The sequence below is a fragment of the Podarcis pityusensis genome, assembly GCF_964106645.2.
Source record: "Podarcis pityusensis genome assembly, chromosome: Z".
NCBI classification, from domain to species: domain Eukaryota; kingdom Metazoa; phylum Chordata; class Lepidosauria; order Squamata; family Lacertidae; genus Podarcis; species Podarcis pityusensis.
Window position 1 is genome coordinate 12,421,207 of NC_138044.1, and position 22,963 is coordinate 12,444,169.

Sequence of the window (22,963 nt, forward strand, 5' to 3'; positions counted from 1 at the left end):
CATGCATTTACACAACTGGTTCCCTCCCACGTAGCTGGGGGGAGTTCTATGGCCCACTTGTTGTACACTTGTGGATAGAGACTCCCCTCAAGACCCCTCTAATGGGGTACCATGATATCACTACCACAGAAGGGGTGATTCGCCGCTTCAACCCTTTTCAGTTGTTAGACTAAAGGATTCCACTCAATGCCTAAAATCACCACCCAAGACTATGAAATCAAGGAAATGTTACCTTGAAGGCATTCTAACACAAAGAGGCGAAGCATCCAGATAACGCATTCCGATTTGGCCAACTGCTTGGCTTTGATTCTTACCACTGCCTGGTTATCAGACCAGAAACAAACCTTGGTGTTCTTGAACTGGTGGCCCCAGATGCATAGTGCAACTAAAATTGGAAAAAACTCGAGGAAAAGTTAAGTCATGTGTGATGCCTGTGGAGTGCCAGAATGCTGGCCCCAGGCAGGCACACCAGTGGACTCCGAAGTAAACCCAGAGCCACAGCGACACGAGGCATCAGAGTGTACTTGCAGCTCGTCTTTGGTGACTAACAACTCCTGCCAAAATGAGACTCTTGCCTCCAGTGGTAATACTGGGGTTGGGGGGGGATGCTTCCTTCCCACCGTTAATGCCCTATTCTTGATCTTTTTTGCCACTTGCACGGCTCAGCTTGGCTGGGAGCCCCCCTTGCCGTACCCTTACATGTGTGGGGTGGAGAAACAAGTTCCTGGTGTTCAGTTGTACTGGCAGGCGGCATGCTGGTACTTCAAGGAGCATGAGAGGTTGATAGCAGGTTTCTGGCTGGTTGGTTGGTTGGTTGGTTGGTTGGATGGGTTGTTGTTGTTGTTGTTGGCTGTTTATATTATTACTGGACAGAACTGTAAAGAACTAGGGAGTGATAAGGAGTTATCACTCCCTAGTTCTAAGAGTTATAAGGAGAAACCACAGAGCCACAAAGGATAATTGTGCACTTAGGAAAAGCTGCAAAATAAAACAGAATGCTGTTACCACATGGGCTTTTCCACAATCAGATTGCCAAGGGAGTTTGAGGCCACTTCAGTAACCAACCGAGACGCCCAGCCCCACACGGGGAGAAAACGCTGCCAGGATATACAGTATCGAGGCAAAGCCCAAGAGCCCCCTTTGGCCAATTATCCCATGAACAATTAAATAGCTCAGAATTAATTGCACACAAAGCACTCAGTTTAAGTTACATTACTCAATTCATTCAGAATATATATATGCAGAGGTTTTGGGGTTGTTGTTATTATTATTATTATTTCTTATTTTTATGGCCACCAACACATAGATATAGATATATATACCAACATATGTGCATACTACATATACATGCACATAAGTACACATGCACACACACATGTATGCATATATGCACACCACATAAGTAAACATATACACATGCGAAACATTCACTCTCAGATGCACACATGCACACTACACACCCTGCATACATACATAATCTGTGACATGATGAATTGACATACCAAAGGAGTCAAGCATCAGTGTGGGAAGGAACCCTGAGTCATATATTCCAACCCCCCCAGCATGCAGGAATGTGCACCTGTCCTAAATGGGGACCGAAACCTGCAACCATACGCATGGGGAATACCATCCACTCGTTAAATGCCCTACCTAAAAGGCTTTGCCCTCTCTGAGAACTGAATGCTGTTTCAAACATGGGGCAGCCAGCCCATTAACATGCCTTTTCCGGTACTAATAAAACGTTATTATCTTGGTTTATGTTTAAGAGGGAAGAACCGTTTCAGAGTTTTGGTTATTTGACTACAAACATTTAAGAATTGTTTTGTAGGGAACCGTGTGCGAAAACTGCTTATAGGATCAGTTTACCAGAAGTGTTTTCATGTTCAAGGAATACAGTGAGTGGAGGTTTGCAGTGAGTTCTGAGGCAGTAAAATTGGGGTAGTTATTTATGCTGCTTCACTAGGGGGACAGAAGCAAAAGACAACTCTCAGAACCCAACCTGCTTACAATCAAGAACACCAGCATGGGTGAGATTAGGGAAAGCTGGAAATTGGGGAGAGGTGTAGGCAAGGGAAGTGAATGTAGTCAAATGCAGCTGAATGCACTTAATGTTCTTTTTTTTAAAAAAAACCCAAAAACTTCATATAGCCTTTATGTCTAATTAAAACACAATTATCACCATCGTAAATGTCAGGGCTGAGCCACAGGCAGCAATCAGAGGGGAGCCAGGAGCTGAGAATTAGGAATTGTGCCAGGGGCTCTGAGGCAGAAGGACAAGAGCCAGGAGTCAGGAGCCAAAGGACACAGAGAAACGGACCAGAGCCAAGAAGTCCATTATTCCTTAGGCAAAGTCCCAGCCCAAACAGGAAACATTTTATAGCCCTTCCTAAGTAGGGGAGCCCAATGGCTGTCCTGAGGCTGAACACACTTCCCTGCCCATGAAGGTCCTCCAAATAATAGCTCTGGAAGCTCATCGCATCCGGGGGGGGGGGGGGGAGGCAGCCAGGCTCAGAGCCCCACATGTCTGTTCTAGCCCCATGAGAGCAACAACAGAAGAACAAAAGAAGGACTGGGGGTGCCTCTGCTACCCAGCAGGGAGAAAGCCCACTTCAATGGAGAGATTTAAACTTTTACTGGCAAATAATATTATTTCCCAACCAGAAGAGCAGGGGAGGGGAACTTTCAACAAGTCAAGGAAGGCTGCCTTATGTTTCACGTGTGTGTTTTAATGTGTTGAGTATAGGATTGATTGATTTGGGGTTTGGTCTGGAGTGGTTGTTGTTGTTTGTATGCATGGCAATAACTTCTCCTCCTCTGACTTCTGTCCTTGCCTTGGATGTGGTTGGGAGCATGTGGGCTTCCTTTCAGTTCTCTGCAACTCATGGAGACTTTTCAAGTCCTGAGCTTCTGTATCAAAACACTTTGCAAGGCAGCAGCTACAGGATACAAAAGACCTCAGGGAGCAGTATTGGAGAGTGTGGAAGTGTGCGCACGTGGGTGTGTCAACCTGCAATGTTTATTATTTGGGACTGGACCATTTCTGATTCTGCTAGACCTGATCAGTGACAGCATCTCCCTTAAGAACATATGAAAAGCTTGCTGGTTCAGATCAGTGGTCCATCTAGTACAGCATCCTTTACTCACAGTAGCCACCCAGATGCCTCTGGGAAACCCTCAAGTAGGCCTGTGGCATAGCTATCGTGGCTACTTGCCATTGACAGCTTTGTCCTCCATAGATTTGTCCAATCCTCTTTTAAAGCCATCCAAGTTAGTGGCCATCTCTGCCTCCTCTGGGAGCAAGTTCTATAGTTTTAACCCTGCATTGTGTGAAGAAGCGTAGACCAAACAACCAAATCTGATGGATGGCACTTAACCCAGAACAGACTAAGAAATAAAGAAGTGTAAAGGGGTGGCCTGTTTGCCTCATTCAGCAACAAGTGGCCCATGTGTGCAGGTACAGCAGACCTGGAAGCCTTACAGCAGTTAGCACCATGGATTGGCTGGCTCTCTGGCTCACCTAATCCTCACTTCCCACCCCACCCCCAATGGGAGGGTGAAGCTGAACAGATGGAGAAATTCTGGCTTTCACCTCTCTCGCTTTCCTATAGCCTTTAAACTGCACTGAGCTATTGTCATTTTTCTTTTTTGAAAAAAGCTGTATATAAATATTTTAAATAAACAAAAGGGCTTGCGCCAGTTCCAAGCCAAACCACAGAAGGTGATTTCCCCCTGAAAGTTCTCTATAAAAATTTGCTTTCTATCTGATAAAGAACTGAGCTGCTTTTAGCTTTAAGGCTTCCCTGGCTTTTCTTTCCTCCTTTTTCAGAGAGGAAAGAAAATTTACTTTAGTATGGACATAGGAAGCAGTTTGACATAGGAAGTCAAACTATTGGTTCACCCACTCTGACTGGCAGTGACTAGAAATGTTAGAAGGCAGCAATTTCCATTCTGACTTGTATATGTCAATGTCAGCACTGTTTCCATTCAGTTTCCATGATATATTATGTTTTTCATTTCAGTGACCACTATTATGCTGCTAATGTTGTTGTTTATTTTTATTATTTTTATTTAATTCTTTACCTTCCTTTTACCCTAAGATCCCAGTGCAGATTACGATAAATTAAAATACAACTTATTTTTTTAAAAAAATAATAACAATTGGAGAAAAAAATAGGGAGGAGGGGATGCAGTCACAACAAACAAGGTGTATGCTTAATTTAACATAAGTAGTTTTGTAAGCTACATCATTACATAAGACTTACATTCATTTCAGTGTCAAGGAAATGTCAGAATAAGGAAAAAGAAGACACCTTCATTAATTGCATTGCTTTTGCAGATTTAAACAGCAACAACAGTGTGAATGAATGCTGGTTTCAATTCCTGACCGCAGACAAATACATGGACCGCAGCAGTTTCTGTTTCCGATTCCATTTTTGTTGGGAATACTCTGGCATCCCTAGTGATGACTCTTGGGGGTTTCGGGTAGAGGGGAGTCTTTCCCATCACATGCTCTCTGATCATTTTAGCTGGAAATGCCAGTGATCTGGACCCCAGGGACCTTCAGCAGGCCAAGCATGTGCCCTGTCACTGAGCTGTGGCCCTTCCCAGTCTAGCAACACCTACTGCTTCCCAGCACCAGTTCCATAGAGGGTTGAATGCGCAGCCACAGGACTGGGGAGCAGAATGGAACTGGGAGAGACCCCTGGGAACCGATGGGCTTAACAGTCATGTTTCAAAATACCAGTTGCTGGAAACCAAGGGAAGGCTATTAATTGCTAGTAGACACGATGGCTATGCTCTAACTCCACAGTTGGAGGCAGCAATGCTTCTCAATAGCAGTTGCTGGAAACCACAGGAGGGCAGGATGCTCTTGTGTTTTAATACTGCTTGAGGGTTTTCACAGGCATCTGGGTGGTCATTGTGAGAACAGGATGTTGGACCAGATGGGCCATAGACATGATCCAGCAGGCTTTTCCTTGTGTTTTTATGTTCTTCTAGCCAGTGGTTTAACACATTGCAGGAGTTGGACTAGATGACCCTGGGTCCCTTCCAACTCTACAATCCTGTGAGTTTATAAAACAAACATATTGTTAAAGCGCAAACAAAAAACACAAAGCAACAATATAAAACCACATAAAAGCAAATGAAACAGAAAACCAGAGGATGCAAACACTTAAAAGAGGGCCTAATCTTATGGTTCAGGAAAGTCCTGGGCAAAAAGATATGTCTTTATTAGGTGTCTGAAGCAAGAAGTGGTTGCTACCTACCAGAGGGGAGGGTATTGTGCAGTATAGGAGTAACAGCAGACAATGCCCGTTTCTGGGTCACCCTCCCCCCCCCCATGAAATGTTGCTGGGTTCAGTACCATGAGTAGAATTTCCCACACACAATCTAAGTGATCTTACAGATCTGTACAGGGGCAGGCAGTCTTTCTGGTAACACAATCCCGAGAAAGCTTACGGCTTTACAGATTGGCAGAATAAATCTGAAGATACTGTTCCTGAAACAGAGACCGTGCAGTTCAGGCAGACCCAACAGCTAAGTATCCACATCAAAGGAGTAATAATATTTTTTCCACTCTATAGTGTTTTGGAACTCTTACGCATGTTCATTTCAGTAGACACACAATCTACGAGGAATTCACGTAAAGCATCCTTTTTCCATGCTGGCTTCTCAGGATCAAACTTAGTGTCTTCTGGCAAACAACAGTTTATTCCACATCTTTGTTTAAAAACAACTCATCAGTACCAAAAAAAGGAAGGTATCTTTCTGAAATTTTGACCCAATTCACAGCTTTCTCTTTCTTACAGCCTTTAAAAAAAAAAAGAGTAGGGGAGGGGGGGGGGACCTGTTTATAGCATTTGCTTCTCTCATTTTCCTGAAGGTGGGGGGAAGGAAAAAGAACAGGTTTCGAGGTTTATTGTTGCAGCTTCAACTTCCTTGACCTATGCATTCTTCATTGCTATTGAAAGTTAATGGGGGCAGAATTGCATTCCCAAACATTGGGGCTGTGAAAGTAGCCCAGGCCCAAACTTACTTGATCTCTGGTGATCGGTTCAATTTAGTGACCATTTTTAGCCATTAGGGTCCAGGCAGAGTGATGGTGATTTGGCGGAGGCCCAGTGTCTCTGGGAAAATTGGCTCTTTGATAAGAGTCCTGTTATCAGAGGGGGATACTTTCTCATTTACATTTAGATGAGTATTGATTATTTATTTACTCTGAGAAGTGAGATTCGTTCCCAATCTTATCTCTCCTCGTCTCTGCTTGTCAGCAGAAAGAGAGATAGAGCTCCCTGACATCAGCCCCCGAGATAACAGCACTTTCTTAGCAGAGATAAAAGTTGGAATTGGGCCTTTTTCTCGCTTTGACTGAAAGGATAAGTTTTAAAAATTAGAACTGATGGGTCAGGCTTTCAAAAGCCTTTCTGAAGGCTTTTGCAATTTAACCGGCCAGCGGGATGGCTCGGTATAATAGGGTCCAGCTTTTCACTCTTTTGTTGAGGGAATTGTTTAATTTGGTTATACATCTCGTCATCTGGGGGTGGAGGGGCTTTTTTTCTCCCTTTTTGGCAGGGTGTAGCATAAGAAGGCAGAATTGTTAACCTTCGCAGGTCACATTCAGTTTTGTTTTGTTTTTTTAATTTTGAAACCAGCTGCTAGAAGGGAAATGTTTAAGCAATAGGTCAGGAAACAAAAAAACTGTGAAATGGGGGGGGGGGCAATGAGGGAGATGTGGATTGTTTACCAAACACATTCTAGTGTTAGCAGCCCCACATATGTGACTGCTTGTGGCTAAAGTGCAGCATCCGTGGAGGTTGTGCCCAACTAAGCACTACTCAGAGTAGACCTACTAGAATCAATTGACCTATTAGTTGTGTGCTACAAATTTGTTTCCAGGCTTAATGCAAAGATCAGGTTTTGACCTATAAAGCCTTATATGGCTCAGAACCCAGGTTCTATAAACCCACCCAGACCCTGGGATCACCATTTGAGGCCTGTCTTCATGTGTCCCCTCCATGGGAGGTTTAGAGACTGGCAACACAAGATTGTGTCTTCATTTGTGGAATGCTCTCCCCAAGAAGGCACACCTGGCACCGTCTTTATTTTTAGGCACCAGACAAACACTTTTCTATTTACCTAGTCTTTCAGCCCTGAATCTGAACTGTGGCCTTGTAGCCCCTTTAACTGGGTCTGTAAGTCCTGCCTTTTCTCTGTAGATATGTGGTTTTATACTTTTGCTAGACTTGTTCTTAACTGGTTTTGATGTAAGTCACTTTGTGTCACTCTGCGACAGAAGTGACTAACAGATAAAGTAATAATTTCAGCTGGCCTCCTCTCAATAGGACTGGCATTGGGTACAACCCATGGAGTCTCTCCCAGTGCTACATTAAGATGCCAGGGATTGAACCCAGGACTTTTGCAACTAAGCTGTGGCTGCAACCTCACACCATTTAGTTTTTCCCCCGGGCTGAGTACATGCCTTCCAGCAGAGTTAAATAAAGGGAAATTACGTAATCAGTTACAAATGGGTGATTCTGTACACACACCCCAGTGGCCTCTGGGTAATCAGGGCATGAAGACACCAGTGATTTCCCCAGCAAGTATTTTTTTGTGGGTAGACTTCAGAGGAAGCTGGAGCTTCTGTTTAGGTGTTGTGGCCATTGGTCATAGATTGACTTCTCTTCCATGAATTTGTATATTATATGTAGCTCCTCCTTTCCCCCACCCCTTTCTAGAAGCAGCCAATGTTCCTGCTTTCATACTAACACACTTTTTCTCTTGCTGGTAGTTCATTGGTTTGCTTTTTTAAAAAGATAAGTTTATTATATTTTATTGTGACCATTATTTGTTTGATGTTTATTTTGTATGCTGCTTTCCAAAGTCAGTGTTGGAAGGCATTATAAAAAATCTTAACAACAACAATGATAGCCACCACTGGAAGTCACTTCTAGGAATCCCCTTTGCTTTTTGATTAATCTAGGAACTCTCCCATTGTCACGGTGTGCCTTCCTAAAACCATCACTCCTGCTCCGTTTTCATTTCCCATGAAGAATCATAGAATCATAGAATTGTAAGGGACCACAAGAGCCATCTAGTCCAACCCCCTGTGATGCAGGAATCTTTTGCTCAATGTGGTGCTCGAACCCAGAACCCCGAGATTAAAAGTCTCATGCTGTACTCACTGAACTACCAGCTACTTCCCATCACCAGCTGCAGTAGTCAGATGTTGCTGGATTCTCATCTCCCAACATCCCTAGCCATTGGCTAGGCTAGCTGGGGCTAATGGGTGTTGTAGACCAGCAACATCTGGAGGGCCACAGATCCTTCATCCAATCTAAAAAGTGGTATTCCCTATTTCATGCGAGAGACAAAAGAGGGTGCCTCTTGGATTAGGGCTGAGAAACACATAGCCCTTCTAGATCTTGTTTGGACTCCAGCTCTCAGCAGCCCCCGTCACTGTGGCTAAAGCTGCAGAAATATATATTCAACAGCTATCATATCTGTGTCCCATTTCCCCCGGTTACTAAGTCTAGAATTTGCAAATGAGCTGTTGTGATGAAACAACTCAGACTGTGAGCTTCTATATGAGCTGTAGGCTCCACACATTCGTGTGTGTGTGTCTTTCCTTTCCACATCATCCATACAACGTTCACCAGAAGCAACTTCTGTCCCAAATTTTCTCCCTGCTAAATCTAGAGTTCCCCTCTCCTCAGAAAACCCAAAAAGGACATTTTCCATGTATACCTTTGTTCGTTGTTGTTTCAGTGGGGGAGTTTTTGGTGTGGAGCAGTTTCTACAGAGGAGGGTTGCTTGAAACAGCAAACAGTGGAAAACAGGGAGAATGGACATGGAAGCTCCAGGTTAAAATCACATCCAAATATATGCCACTTCATGTATGGATTGCCTGCGGCAAATGTCAAATGTATACCATCTCTTGGTTTTAAGACTACTCCTTTTCCTTGTGTGTTAGTTCCCATAATTAGGGATGGAAAGGAAAACCCATCCCTTAGCCTTTCTTGCAGGTAGCTTCCTTTGGTTGAATTGTAATCCGTTTTATACTTTTCAACTATCTTTTTTATATATAAAAAGCACCCATATTCTTAAAAGTTTCGGAGGCATACCAATTGATTTTAAAGACAATCCATTAATTGATCAAAAGGCAGACCATTAATCAACACAACGGTTTCCAAGCCGTTGTGTCATTAATGGGTGCCAGCAGCAAATTTCTAAGCAAATGTGGCAACTGGGATCTTTCCAGCCACGGGTGCCAAGAGCGGAGGCTGTTCTCAGCTCTGAGGATTGTTTTACACAGGGCTGCTCAGTTCTTAATCCACGTCTGACAATACACACACGCACACAGTTTCCATTTTAGCGTCTGCTTTTGGCACTCATGGCAATGCCTTTCTTGTTCTTTTTTTTTTAAAGCTATCATGGATAAAATGTGTTTTTCCTTATTTGACACAACTTATTCCCCACCACCACCACCATTTGTTCCTTTCCTAGCTTGTGGGCTTTGGATTTATCACAGACACGCATACAGGGGTGTTTTCTTTTTTATAAAAGATGAGCAAGTGCTTTCCACTTTGTTCTGGGATGCTTTGTGTTTCTTTTTGTGTGCAAGTGGTTTTGTTTTGTTTTTATTTTGCTTTGTTCTCTCACCTCTCCTATCCCTCTTTGTGTGTGCGTGTGCATTCACGTGCGCCTTTTTTTCCTTTCTTTTCTTTTCTTTCTTTTTTTTTTTTTTGCTAGTTGCTTGTTTCTCAGAGTGCAATTGGTTTCCTAAATGCCTGGAACCAGCTACATGTGCCATTTCTGATTGCGCCAGCCACATGGGGACTCGCTGCGCTTTCCCCCCCTGCAGCCCACAAATCGGCTGCTGTTCAAGAAAGTCACCAAGAGTAGAGAGAGAGAGTATTCATTTTCCCCGACAAATCAATGCTGCATCAAGAGCAAACTACACTGGCACAGGGAGAGTACTCTTCACACGACTGGGGCTGGGGGGGGGGGGAGAGCAGGAAGGGCAGAGGAGCCATAATTGAAACCCAGCCGCCGTAAATTTTGAAATTAATTGTCTTAACACGTTCCATCTCGTAACCAATGTGATGTCCGAGGCGCCCGTTTTTGTTTTTGCCTGTGCTTTTTAAATATTTGTAAATGCTTTGCTGAGTTTGAATTATGAGAGGATTACGATGAGACACTTAACTCCCGTTCCAGAGAAAGCATTGTCTGCTCTTTTTCTCTGCACCTTCCTCCTGCAACCCATTACAGCCACTCCACAAATTCTTAAGAGAAGGAGAAGCGTTTCAGAGCCTTAAAGGAGTCAAAGGTTGAGAATGGTCATCACATGCCTTTGAATTAGAACAGCGTTTACCAAATCTCTGTTACTGTTTTCTGCATTAAAACTGGAGGGGTTGATTTCCAGTGTGTGTTGTAATATTTAATGACTTGCCCTCAAAGCAGATTCTTCCTTCACTGAGTTGAGGGCCTGGTTGTTGCTGATCTGGGTGTTCCTGATTAGGAAGAAGCCTGCACAAAGCAGGGACTCATAAAGAGGTGAAGCAGGCAACCTCATCTGATGCTGAACATTTTCTTTATCTAGAAGGACTGAATGATCTGCTTATACTTGATGCAGAGAGGTATAAGAGTTTTCTATCTTCAAGTGAAGACTTCCTGGAAGGGAGGGTAGGCCAGATCATGACTCGTGCACAGACACAGAAGGGAGCCTTTTCCCAGGGCGGGAAGGTATACATTCATATCTCGGTGCAATGTAGCAGAATTAGACGGCAGGGCATCTCTGAATGGGCAGGTGCATTATGATCACAGGAGTCTTTAATTATCTAATTAACTTTATGTCCCATCACACAAGTTTCCTTATGGTACACCAATGCACCCTGGTACACCATTTGGAATTTGCCAGATTACTAAATTCAGATCCCTCCTTGAGGCATGGAATTAGTGGGTGGGATTTTTCTTGGGGCACAAATCAATTTGCTCTACATCTACATTCTTTCAGTACTAAAATGGGAACAATACTGGTCTGCCTTACAGGGCAGGGGGATGTTAAGAAGTATAAATAACTAAATGTGGTCTTCACTATTTATCTGTTCAGACTCTGTCTCATCTGGAGTCCTTTAATGCTGATGTGGGGAACTATCTTCTGCCCTGAGGGTCGCAATCCCTTCTGGAAAACCTTCTGAGAGCTGCATGGCCAGGGCCATGAGGCAGAAGTGGGCAGAGCAATCAGGATAAATTTTTATCTTTGTTCAGCAGGCTAATTTCTAAACATCCCTCTCTATTTCAACCATGGAAGTAAGAAGTTTCAGCAGAGTTCAAGGATATATTCTGGACAATCAAAAATACTGTATAAGCCAGAACCAATGAGGTTGTGTGGCTAAGGGAGTGTGGCATGTGGCTTGGGGAGAGTTATGAGGGCCAGATAGAGAGGCCTAGAGGGCCACAGTTGACTCTTGAGCTTGAGGTTCCCCACCCCTGCTTCAATGTTTTATTTCTCCCCTCCCTCCAAAAAAAAATACCCCCTTCCCCCCTGCCCAAGCTGAAAGAAATCCTGTAAATGTATTGTCTGTTTTCAGGCCCTCAGTACCGGCTGGAGAAGCAGAACGAGCCCAACGTCCCTGTTGACTTAGACTGTACCTTGGAGAGCCAGAGCACTTTGGAATTCTGCCTCGTCCGCGAGAATAGTACGTTGTTGGCCCTTTCCCTCCCTCTCTTGCTCTCTCGTAAAAGCTGCTTAAGGTCACATTGTTTATGTCCTCTAGATCCCCCAGGCTGGGCAAGCAAAGTTGGAAGAAGATCTGGCTATTTCTTTATTTTCTTCCTTCCTCTTCCCAACCGCCCCCCCAAAGCCATCTTCCCTCCCTGCCAGAAAGACTTCTCTTTCCAAAACTACAGTGATTGATTTCCATACCTTTTCGGTTAAATAGTCTGCACCCTATCACTTCATGATTAATCTGTTTTCTGCTAACCTCTGTGCTTGTGAAGTTACGAGCCTGTTATGAACCTCTCCCTTTCCCTCTCCCTCTCCCTCTCTCTCCTGCCCCAGTCACCGATCTACCCTTCTGCTCCAAGAAACCTGAGCAAGGATGGCCTGGCTTGTTACAGAGGTTGACCCCTTCTTCTCAGGCTTTTACCAGCATTCCTTCCACTTTTTATTTGTTTAAAAGCATTTCTAAACCACATAATCTTTAATCTCTTAAACCAGCCCGCCAGATCCATTGCTCATTGACCAATCAGGTCATTCTTACATACTGGGGTGGGGAACCATTTTAGCTGCATGGGCTGGATCCTTATCAAGATCAACCTCGCAGGCCAAATCTGAAAGGTGGGTGGGTGAACTAGCATTCTCAATAGTGGTTTAACTATCAGTCCCTCTTCCCAGGGGACTCTGGGAATTGTAGCTCCGGGAGGGGACTAAGGGTCTCCTAACAACTCTCAGCAGCCTTAACAAACTACAGCTCCCAGGATGCTTTTGGGGAAGCCATAACTGTTTAAAGTAGCATAAGCTTGTCTACACAAAAATGTTTTAAGCAGGCCCCCAAAAGAGTTTGGTGAAAGAGCCTGTCTGATGTCAATAGATCATCATGGGCTGAGTGAGGTCCACTCCCTTGACTCAAAGGTCATGAGACTTCTGAAGCTCTTTTGTAAGTGTCTCTGAGAACTTCTTGAAGCTATAAAGCATAATGTAAGTATTCTAAATAAATAAGCACACAAGTAAAGAAACAGCCCAAGCCAACTAACTTATATTTTCTAAGGATTAGATTCCAGTGAGCTTCCTTGCTTATCATATCTTTATCTTGTCTTTTTTCCTCCAAGGGGTTCCAGGTGGCATTCCTGGTTCACCCCCTCATTTAATCCACACAACAACCCTGTGAGGTAGGTGAGGCTGAGAGGGAGTGACTGGTCCTCAGCATCACCCAGAGAGCTTCATGGCTGAGTGGGAATTTGAACCTTGATTTCCCAGGTGCAAGTCCCAGACTCTAGCCGCTATACCACACTGGCTCTCGTTTAAGAGGGCATTATCTCATAGCTCAATATGTTTAAGTTTGCTGCTTCTTTTCTCTTAACTCAGTATTTAAGGCATATCAAAGTGGAGGGGAAAGAAAATGTGAGGAATTGGACAGCTGTGAATGAGCTCTTCACATCCTTTGGAAGTGGCTGCAATTGCACGATACGTTTCGGTCTAATTTTAGCTGCTGTAATTAAAGTTAGTTGTTTATTCTGATAAAGGAGTTTCCATACGAGAGTTATTTCAGATGATCCACTCACGGTACGTATGTAATGTGTGTGTGATATGTATATGTGCAATATATGACTGTGTGTGATATATGTGTGAGAGAGAGGATATCCATCCATTCTCTGCACAGAGCTGAACAGATGCTAGTGAAATGCAAGCCAAAATTCTCTCTTTCAGCCAGTGTATCATTTATATTTCAAAGGGATTAAGTTAAAAAAGAGGGCTTTGCATTAGCACAAATACACAGCAAGATGTCTCCTTTTCCACAGAGCCCTTGCTGCTGTCAAAAGGATTAACAAAACACTTCCCATATTTGGGACTTTTGAAACATACAGTAAGACTCGTATTTGGAATGCCGTTGCCTATTTTTTTTCTCCTCTCTCTCTCTTTCTCTCTCTCTCTCTTTTACGAGGTCCCCCAACTATTCACGCTTAATTTACTTTTATACCTCCCACCCAGCTTCTGGAAAGTTCCTGGTTCTCATTTCATCGTTAGATAGTAATTAGTATTCAAGGGAAATTGGTCTTAATATATTAAAATTGGTTAAGTGCCTTTAGACCTGTACCAAAGCCAATGTCTTATTGGAAAATGTAATTGGGGACGCTGTGTATGTAATTAATTGAATTACAATTAAGAACTTTCATTAAGCAATATACTAGTACATTGAAGCAATAAGGGAATGTGGGTCTTTTTGTGGGGGTGCTGCGTGGTTAACCTTGTGTTGTTATTTTCTTGGAGAAACAGGAGATTTGTTCGGTCTCTGATGCAGGGGTGGCTTACCAGCTATGGTTGGGCTCCAGCTCCCATCAGCCCCCACCAGTTTGGCCAGCAGTTGGGGACGATGGAAGTTGCAGTCCAGTAACATTTAGGGGTCATGGTATAGGCTACCCTTGATTTGATGTTTGAAGCAGCAAGGCTAAAGATTACTTCTTCTGTATTGTTGATATTAAAGTTTTGCCATTTTCTTGCACTGTCCCCAAGGCAGGAACATAGGAAGCTGCCTGGCACTGGGTCAGATCATTGGGTCCATTCTAGGTCAATATTGTCTGCACTGATTGGATGTGCTTTAGGCAGGAGATATTCACAGTCCTTCCTGGAGATGTGTCCTGAGCACACCCAGCCAAGGTGGACAAGCAGCCAGTAGTTTAATTCTTTATTGACAAAAGCACGTGCTTCCAGAAGTTCCTAAGGTGCACTGGATACACATGCTCCTACTGACTACGTAGCTGGCATTAAGTTTCCCAACTGAGCAGTTGAAGCAACAGTAGGACCTCCACCACCCCCAGCTTAAGTACCCTCATCTGAAGAAGCAGAATGCATGCAACCTGAGACTTCTTCTGCGCTTCCCTCTTGAAGCCCCTTCTGGTTCTAGGAGATAGCAGGGAAGAAGGCAGTGGAGACTTGACCAGCCCACCCCTCACCTGAACAGCCTATGCCTGCACCCTCACCTCCATCTCTTGACTGCTTGGACCCTTCCCCTTCCTTTAGCCCAGGCTCCTGACTCATGGGTGGCACCAAACCCCATAAATTGCTGCTCCTCTCTTCTGAGTTAGCCTCCGTCCCCCTGCCTTTGCCACACACTCATCAGAGCCCTGCTAAGATGCTGCCAGAGATTGAACCTGGGACCTTCTGCATGCAAGGCAGATGCTCTGGCACTGAGCTACAACCCTTCCCTTAGAACATGCCTTAGACAGAGTCAGGTGGTTGGTCCATCTAGCCCAATGTTATCCACATTCATTTGCAGTGGCTCATTAGGGTTTCATACAAGAGGTTGTCTCCAGGTTTTACTCAGGGTAAACCCACTGAAAGTAATGAACCTAAGTTTAGTCGTGCATGGTATTTTCAATGGGTTTACTTTGAGAAGGACTGGCATTGGATACCATCCAGGGGATTGAATCTGTGACCTGGAGAGCTGCTGCCAGTCAGTGTAAATAGTACTGAGCCAGATAGACCAATGGTCTGACAGTATAAGGCAGTTCCTGTGTTCCTAATAAGCCTGGAGCTGCAGCCTGTTTGAGAAGATGCCATACCCCCTAAAAGTAGAGGACTCGTGTGTTGGTTTCTTGGGGGATGAGGAGCCACTCTGCTAATCTGTGTGGAGGGAGGGGCCAAGGAGAAGCCATGCCCATAAAAGATAAAAGGGAGTCTGTCAGTCTTGGGTAGAGGGGAGCAGGCAGGAAGCAGAACTCTTCTATAAAATGGGACTGGTCTTAGTCCCAGGCTCCCATCTAGTGGAAAAATTCATCCCGGAAGCCTGATCCGGGGATCCTGGCGCTGGCGGCTAGTCTTGATTTAAGGCTGTTTCCTGTGTTCTTATTGTCAGCTCATATGTCATAGATGGCTCACTATTTCTTTTCTTCTTTTTTGTCAGTGGTTTTCCTAATAATTTCTGTTCTTTCCCTGCTGTAAAGGAAAAGCAAACTAAAAAAAAGTTTAAACACAAGATCCTGTCAAGGGTGCATTTGAGAAAGGTGCTATTTCTCAGAATCATGGCAGTGGCTGTGACTTCAAACAATGAAATGGGTCCATGTACTTAAGAATGCACATGAAATAATTTCAACAAAGCCTCTTAAAATCTGTTGTGTGGGGATTCTGTTTATGTTTTATTTAGTCTTTGTGGCTCAGTCTTGGATTGATTTAAAGCACAATGCTACTTTTACCACAGTGGGGCTTGCTCCCTAGTAATGGTTCATAGGGTGGGATCCAAAGACTAGAGACTAGCCGTTCCCCAACCTGGTGCTTCCAGACATTGCTGGGACTACAACTACCATCAGCCCCTAGGCAGCATGGCCAATGGCCAGGGTTGATGGGAGTTGTAGTCCCAAGCTCTGGAAGGTGCCTGCTTGCAGAATTCTGGTCTCCCTCCCGACTTCCACTGAAATTACACCACCACCCCAGGGGCATGGGGGGGGGTGTTTCTGGCGTTTTGTTGTTTTTCCCTTCCAGATCCTCGCATAGCTATTCCTGACATGCCAGCTGCTGTTGCCAACACTGCCACTCAGCTGTTACTTAGAGCTTCACATATTCTCCAACAACTCCAACTTCCTGCTAATTCTGTTTCTCCTGCGTGGGTGCTGTTTCATGGGCCTTAACCCTTTTGACTCAGCTGCTTGAACATGGCATTTGTGAAGCTTACTATCTATCATAAGGGGCAAACAGATATACCCCAGCACCCTGAGTCACATGGGGCACAAGCACCACTGCCTCTCTGTGCAACCGAGGGTCAGATTTCTGCCTCCCTAATTCATGCATTTGCATATATATATATATATATATATATACACACCTCTCATTGATTTTGTACCCTTTATTTTGTTCATTTATATATCACATTGTTGTTGCACCATTTCTTCCAATGAAGTCAGTGGCAGTGTTGCCTGTGAGGATGGTTCTTACAACTTTCCAAAGATATGGGTTCTAGATTATTATCAAGGGAGTTAATATGTGAGCATGTTTACTTGTATTACTGATTCACAGTGCGGGTGCCTTAGAGCAGGAGTGGGGAAATCATTTTCAGCCTGAGGGCCACATTCCTTCTGTGCAGCCTTCCAGGGGCCACATGCCGGTGTTGGTTGGAGCCAAAGTGTGCGGGGCAACAAATGTTAATGTTACATTTGTATAGGAGGCTAGTTTCGTACATACACACCTCTATCTTACTCACAGACAACCAAAAGGCATTATCAGAGTTCAAGGACATATTCTAGCCAGGAACAAAAACACACAAGAAGGGTGAGAAGCAAGACCAATAGAGAGGCCTAGAACAGCCCCTCTTAGAGGTCCAGAGAGGTCTGATTTGTTCATATAATCAGCTGGTCTGAGAGGACATAGCTGTCTAATCTTGTGCCATCAGAACAAGTATATTTTTATTCATATTTATTAATGCTTTTAAACAGTTCAGTATAATAAAATCTGCATCAGTTAACAAAAAAGATCAAGACTTTTACCTAACTACAAATCTTAATTGCTTAAATTTGCAGCTCTAAGTGAGAGAGTCTGTCATATTTAGGTGCAACACACACAAAAACAAGTTGTGAAGTTTATCAGATGTCAAAAAATCAGCAAGTGTCTTAAGTTTGAGGATCTCCTTTGAGCTCAAATTCTTTTGAGTAAATTTAGAAGGCCAGATTCAGCCACCTCTGAGCTCAAATTCTTTTGAGTAAATTTAGAAGGCCAGATTCAGCCACCTCTGAGCCTGAGGTTGCCCCCCACCCCACCTTAGAGGCCTCCCTTTATCCAGTGTTTATCAAGGCTGAGAAGTGTAGTCAAGACATTGGTGAGATGAGGAGTGAACAGTCTCCAGCCCTTGGCATACCTTCAAAAAGATTCTGTGAGCCATCAGTGGAGACCCCTTGCAAAAGCAGGCTGTTCCTTCCACAACAACCAGAGTAAAGGGAGGTTGATTAGGGAGGCATCCCCCCAACTTTGTTCTTGCCAACTGCTGGCTTTGAACAGTCAGCATGTGTTGCCCAACCATTTACCCCAAGGGAAAGAGACCCTCAACAGGAAAAAAAAGTTGCCACCCTATGTTAGATTAATCAATTAAATGTTTCGATTAAAAAGTGCTGCTGCTGAATCGGCAAATTTTATTAAATTGTTGCAGAGAATGAAATCAATTCATCATAGTAAACAATAAAACTGTTTTAATCAATTAATCAAATGAACTTCTGATTCAAAATCAATGCTTTTATTCAGCAGAGATTATTAGCTTACAGTTTTTGATAGATTAAAAAGCTAATAAACCAGTAGATCATATTTATTCATCCCTTATAAAAAGGTTAGGCTTTCAAACGCCATCTTGAAAGAGGCATTCTTTCTTGCTTGTGAGAGAGAAAGGGGAATATCTCTACAAAACCTGAGGCAGGATTTCAACCTGCCATTTCCCAAGCCCTAACCCTAGCTCACCATAGCTCTTACCCCAGGGTTCATGTTTCTAGTTACACAACTGAGCATTTGAAAGAGGCTCTCAATGACTTTTATTTTTAGACTTCATTTATGTATCCCTTCCTGTGATGCTTCTCAAAATGATTTCACAATGCCGTTATATGTAAAAGAAGTACATATACGGAAACAATTACATACACTGGTCATGCTGGCCTTACTCTGCCTCCTCGGAGGGAGCAGGGCTTCTGAATACCAGATGCTAGAAACCGCAGGAGGGGAGAGTTGCTCTTGTGCTTGTGGATTTTCCACCTTGGTTGGCTACTGTGAGAACAAGATGCTGGACTAAACGTTCTTATACAGGCATCCCCCCACGTACACACGTATGTGGCTGTGTATGTGTGTGGTGACAGGAAATAAATAAGTAGAATCATACCAGGAAACAATTGGAGAGAGCTGGAGATCTGAAGATGACAGACTGAAGTAGAGCTCATCTGGAGACCCTCCTGTGCCAAGCCGGGCTCCCCAAAGACAGGGCTGCCCAGACAACTACCAGTACAGTGGTACCTCGGGTTACAGACGCTTCAGGTTACAGACTCCGCTAACCCAGAAATAGTACCTCAGGTTAAGAACTTTGCTTCAGGATGAGAACAGAAATTGCATGGCGGCAGCGGGAGGCCCCATTAGCTAAAGTGGTACCTCAGGTTAAGAACAGTTTCAGGTTAAGAACGGACCTCCAGAACGAATTAAGTTCTTAACCCAAGGTACCACTGTAAAGAGAAGAAAGGAAGAAGAGGGAGGGAATGGGGCGAGAGGCACAGGGGCAATGGAAAGGGGACACCCGCTGCTTCACCACCATTGGGATTCTTCTGCCACTCCTGTTGCTCCTGCTGGCTTCCCTCCACCAGCCTCACTGAGCAAGTGGAGGCTCCCTGCCACTGTCCCCCCCCCCCATGTGGCCATACCTGAGAGACTGACCTTCTCAGGAGGAGGAGAGGAAGGTGGTGACAGTGAAGGCATCTGCTTGCATGGAAAGTGAGCAAGGGCTCCTAGGGGGGAAATGGTGGCACCCAGGAAGGAAACCTGACCCAACCCTGCTTCCCACGCAATTTCCCCCTAAAGACCTCAAGCCCCGCAGGTCTCCTGGAGCCAGGTTTGTTCGCTCCCTCGGTTTATAAAGGAAAATCTTTTATCCCTTTCCTTCCCTTTTTATTTTTATTTTAAAGATGCTTTTTAGAGGACTGCAAGAAGATCAAACTTATCCATTCTTAAGGAAATCAGCCCTGAGTGCTCACTGGAAGGACAGATCCTGAAGCTGAGGCTCCAATACTTTGGCCACCTCATGAGGACTCCCTGGAAAAGACCCTGATGTTGGGAAAGATGGAGGCACAAGGAGAAGGGGACGACAGAGGACAAGATGGTTGGACAGTGTTCTCGAAGCTACAAGTCTTGAAGCTACCAGTTTGACCAAACTGCGGGAGGCAGTGGAAGACAGGAGTGCCTGGCGTTCTCTGGTCCATGGGGTCACGAAGAGTTGGACATGACTAAATGACTAAACAACAACAACAACACTTTACGTGATTTCACTTATGCATGCGGGGGCCCAGAACGTAGCCCCGCATAAGTGGGAGGATGCCTGTATATAAAAACAATTTTAAACAGTTTGAGATTCTGATCGGAATAAAAAACTCCTGCTCAGAAGGCTTGTTGAAAGAGGAAAGTTGAATCTGGAGCATGCATCATTACTTTTTGTTCAGCTGTGTTCTTGGTTATATGTTATGATAATAGTCCATAGCGTGGTCACATTAACCTGGGAATCTGTAGTAGAAAAACACTGTCATGACTCCGGAGGAGTCATTACCATCCACCTACCTGCGTAGGACTGGTGTGGTTACTGTGGCATGCAGTGTTGCATTTGCTGAGAGATCCCATTTGTTGTGAGGCACAAAGGAAGTCAAACAAGCCTGATTTACTTTTTACAGTTTCAGAAGTCCTGTTGGATTTTGCGTGGCACAGCATTGGGGTGTGAAATTGCAATGACGGGGCCATCTGCTTTAATCCTTGTATCCCAATTGAACCTTTCCCTCCCTGCGTTTTATTTAGAGTGATTATGCAGCTTTCCAGAGCATATTTTATCTGGTTTACCCCACCCCACCCCACCAGTTCTCTATTAAGTGGACTCTATTATTATGAAGACTAAAGGACAGAGTATGGAGGTCTCACCCTTTAAAAAAAGAAAAAAGAAAGCTTGTCTTCTCATCCTTGCCATTTAATTTTGCCTGCTGAAATTACACACACCTAAATTACACCCAGGGCCAGTGAGAGCCTGCCCAAACTTGGGACCAGTTCATCATCTGGTCCCCCCTCATGGGGAAGGGAGTTCCACAGTTTGCTTGGCTGGCCAGCAGAAGCACCTTTCCACCAGTCACTGCTTGGCCACATGGATTCTGTAGTTGTGAGAGCATCTTCTGTGGATCAGTCTCTCTACAGGGACAGCTTTGGGGCCACTACTGCTTGGGGAGCTGGTCTGGTGGTGGAGCATGCCTGTCGTGAACAAGCTAGTCAGATGTTGACTCAACAGCTGAAACAAACAGTACAAGGCAGCACCCATTTGCATGGCCAGCGTTGTGTTAACAGTGTTGTTGTTTAATCAGAGGGGAAGTTTACAGCATCTAACGGGAGTTGTAGTCCAAATCAAACCAAAGCTCTGCTAGCAGCAGACCAGATCACCCTCCATTTCACCAAGCTGTGGTATGGACTTTGGGTAGTTCTGTGGTGCCTTTTTGACTACCCTGACCCTTATTACATGAAGTTTGTACCTGTTCTCAGGTATGTTGTTCAGTATTGTGTGCGGACCAGCAAATACCTGGACATGCTGAGAACTGAACTGGATTCCAACCTCTGCACGACTCCGGGGCTTGGCAAAAATAGCCTCAATAGCTCTTCATCAGCTCCCTCACAAGTGGATATAATGATTGGTTTCTGCTCCTCCTCGTCCTTGTACCGACTTCCCTTTCTTGTGGATTCCTTGTCTGTGCCACAGGGAGCTTAGGGGTGGGCCATGCACGGCCCCTAATCACCCCTTGTGCTTGCCTGTTTCTCTTCCTCCCCTTGGCCCTGTAAGCCCCAGCTTCCTTTGTTACACCAATCCTACACCTTTTCCTCTTCACACACACTCATTTGCATCCTTGGGCAGCGGCCAAGGCCCTGGCAGGATCCAGTGCCACAGTGCCTGCCCTGGCCCCATCCCTTAATTTGTTTTGTGGCCCAGCTCTCAGAGCAGCACCCAGTGACTGGATCCAGACAGCCTTTTAACTCCCCACGATTCCCCCAACCTGTCATCTCTCTGGTAGAGCATTGTAGAGGAGCTAAAAGGATGGTCAGGTCCAAGCACCCATCACTGCTTTCAGCAGTGTCAGCCTGACCAGGTAAAGCTATCAGGTCTCATCAACAAAGAAAGCCCCCCCCCCAACCTAGAACTGGCCCTCTTGTTGACCAGGGTGTGCTTCTCAGGTCTAAAGTGATATGTAGTTTGTTCCCAGATCACTTCTCACGGGAATGGATAGCTTCCCAGCTCCCACTAGGTGACACACTATAGACACAGCCATACCGTATATTTAAAGCACTATGGTACAAATTTAAGCAGTTATGGCTTCCCCCAAATAATTCTGTGTTCTGTGGTTTGTTCCCAGGTACAACTCCCAGAGTGATTAAACAATACTCTTCTCAGGGGTCTCTGCCAATTGTAGCTCTTTGAGGGGAACAGGGGTCTCCTAACGACTGTCAGCACCTTTAACAAACTCCCAGAATCTGGGGGGGACGGGGATGGGGACAACGGCTTAAACTGGTATCAAAGTGCTTTAAATGTACCGCATGAATGTGACCTCTGAGAACCCAGTATAAGCCTATCACAAAATGCTTCAGGGCAACCAGGCTGGCCCCTTCCCACCTTCAGAGCAGCTCAGTGGTTTGGGATATCAGTTTGCCCACACGGGGATTAGAAGGTCAGAGCTCTGGAAGCATTATTACCACACTGAGCCCTTTCCAGCAATGTAAAAGTCTTGCGTAGAATTAATGTACAGAAATTGGCAAGCCATGTTCCCATTTTTACTGCCACTTTTCAGACGTCTCTGCTAAAATCCCATCTTCTCATTTATTAAAAAAAATTCTTTCATTCATTTATATATATATATATTTTCATTAATCTCTCATGACAAAATTTAGGGCTGCGAAACTGGCAGTTGTTTCGGCTTTTAGGACTACATTAGCTGGCGTATTAAACAAAATGTGTCACTCTCGCAGTATCTTCTGCAAGAAGCTAAATCAATTTCCTCAGCCGTTTCCATGCACCACTTTATCTAAAAGCATCTGAATTATCATTTACAGCTAAGATGCTTTATTAGCAGCTGGCTTGAAAATTGCTCTATGGGAGAGAAAAAATTGTGTGTCACTTTATAGTAATTTTTAAATTGGTGTTAATCCAACATAGTAAAGTATTTTTTATATAAGGGTGGGGGGAGGACCCAAAAACCTTTTTTCATAATTGTCATTTTGGCTTAATGAGATGTTATCTTTTTCTTCTTCTTCTTTATTTTTGGAAGCCAGCTCTGCCATGGCAAAGAGAATGCTATATGAAGTAAATAATATTTGGGGTTTCCATCATAAAACTGTAAACATACTGGACTTAGCATAATACCTTCTCTTAACTGAAGGCTCAAGTTGGGCAACTTTAGCCAAAAGGCGGGGAGGGTGGGGGGGGTGAGAGAGAGAGAGAGAGAAAACAAACACTGATATCTGACGCCTTTTGTGGGGAGTTTAAAAGCACACAAAAAT

General features: G+C 44.4%; 1 protein-coding gene across 13 annotated transcripts in view; it reads left to right on the plus strand.

Annotated features, from left to right (window-relative positions):
• The window catches only part of MAPKAP1 (MAPK associated protein 1), a 181,462-nt gene that overhangs the window by 115,277 nt on the left and 43,222 nt on the right, over positions 1-22,963 (plus strand). For 9 of the 13 annotated variants that reach the window (XR_013981354.1, XM_080989593.1, XM_080989595.1 and 6 more), the window contains one exon: positions 11,592-11,699. The exons of the other annotated variants lie outside the window; for them this stretch is intronic. Coding sequence is in view for 8 of the 9 variants with exons in the window: in XM_080989593.1 (XP_080845719.1) it covers positions 11,592-11,699 (108 nt within the window). In the remaining variant the exon portion in view is untranslated. The remainder of the gene's footprint in view (positions 1-11,591; positions 11,700-22,963) is intronic. 13 annotated transcript variants of the gene reach the window in all.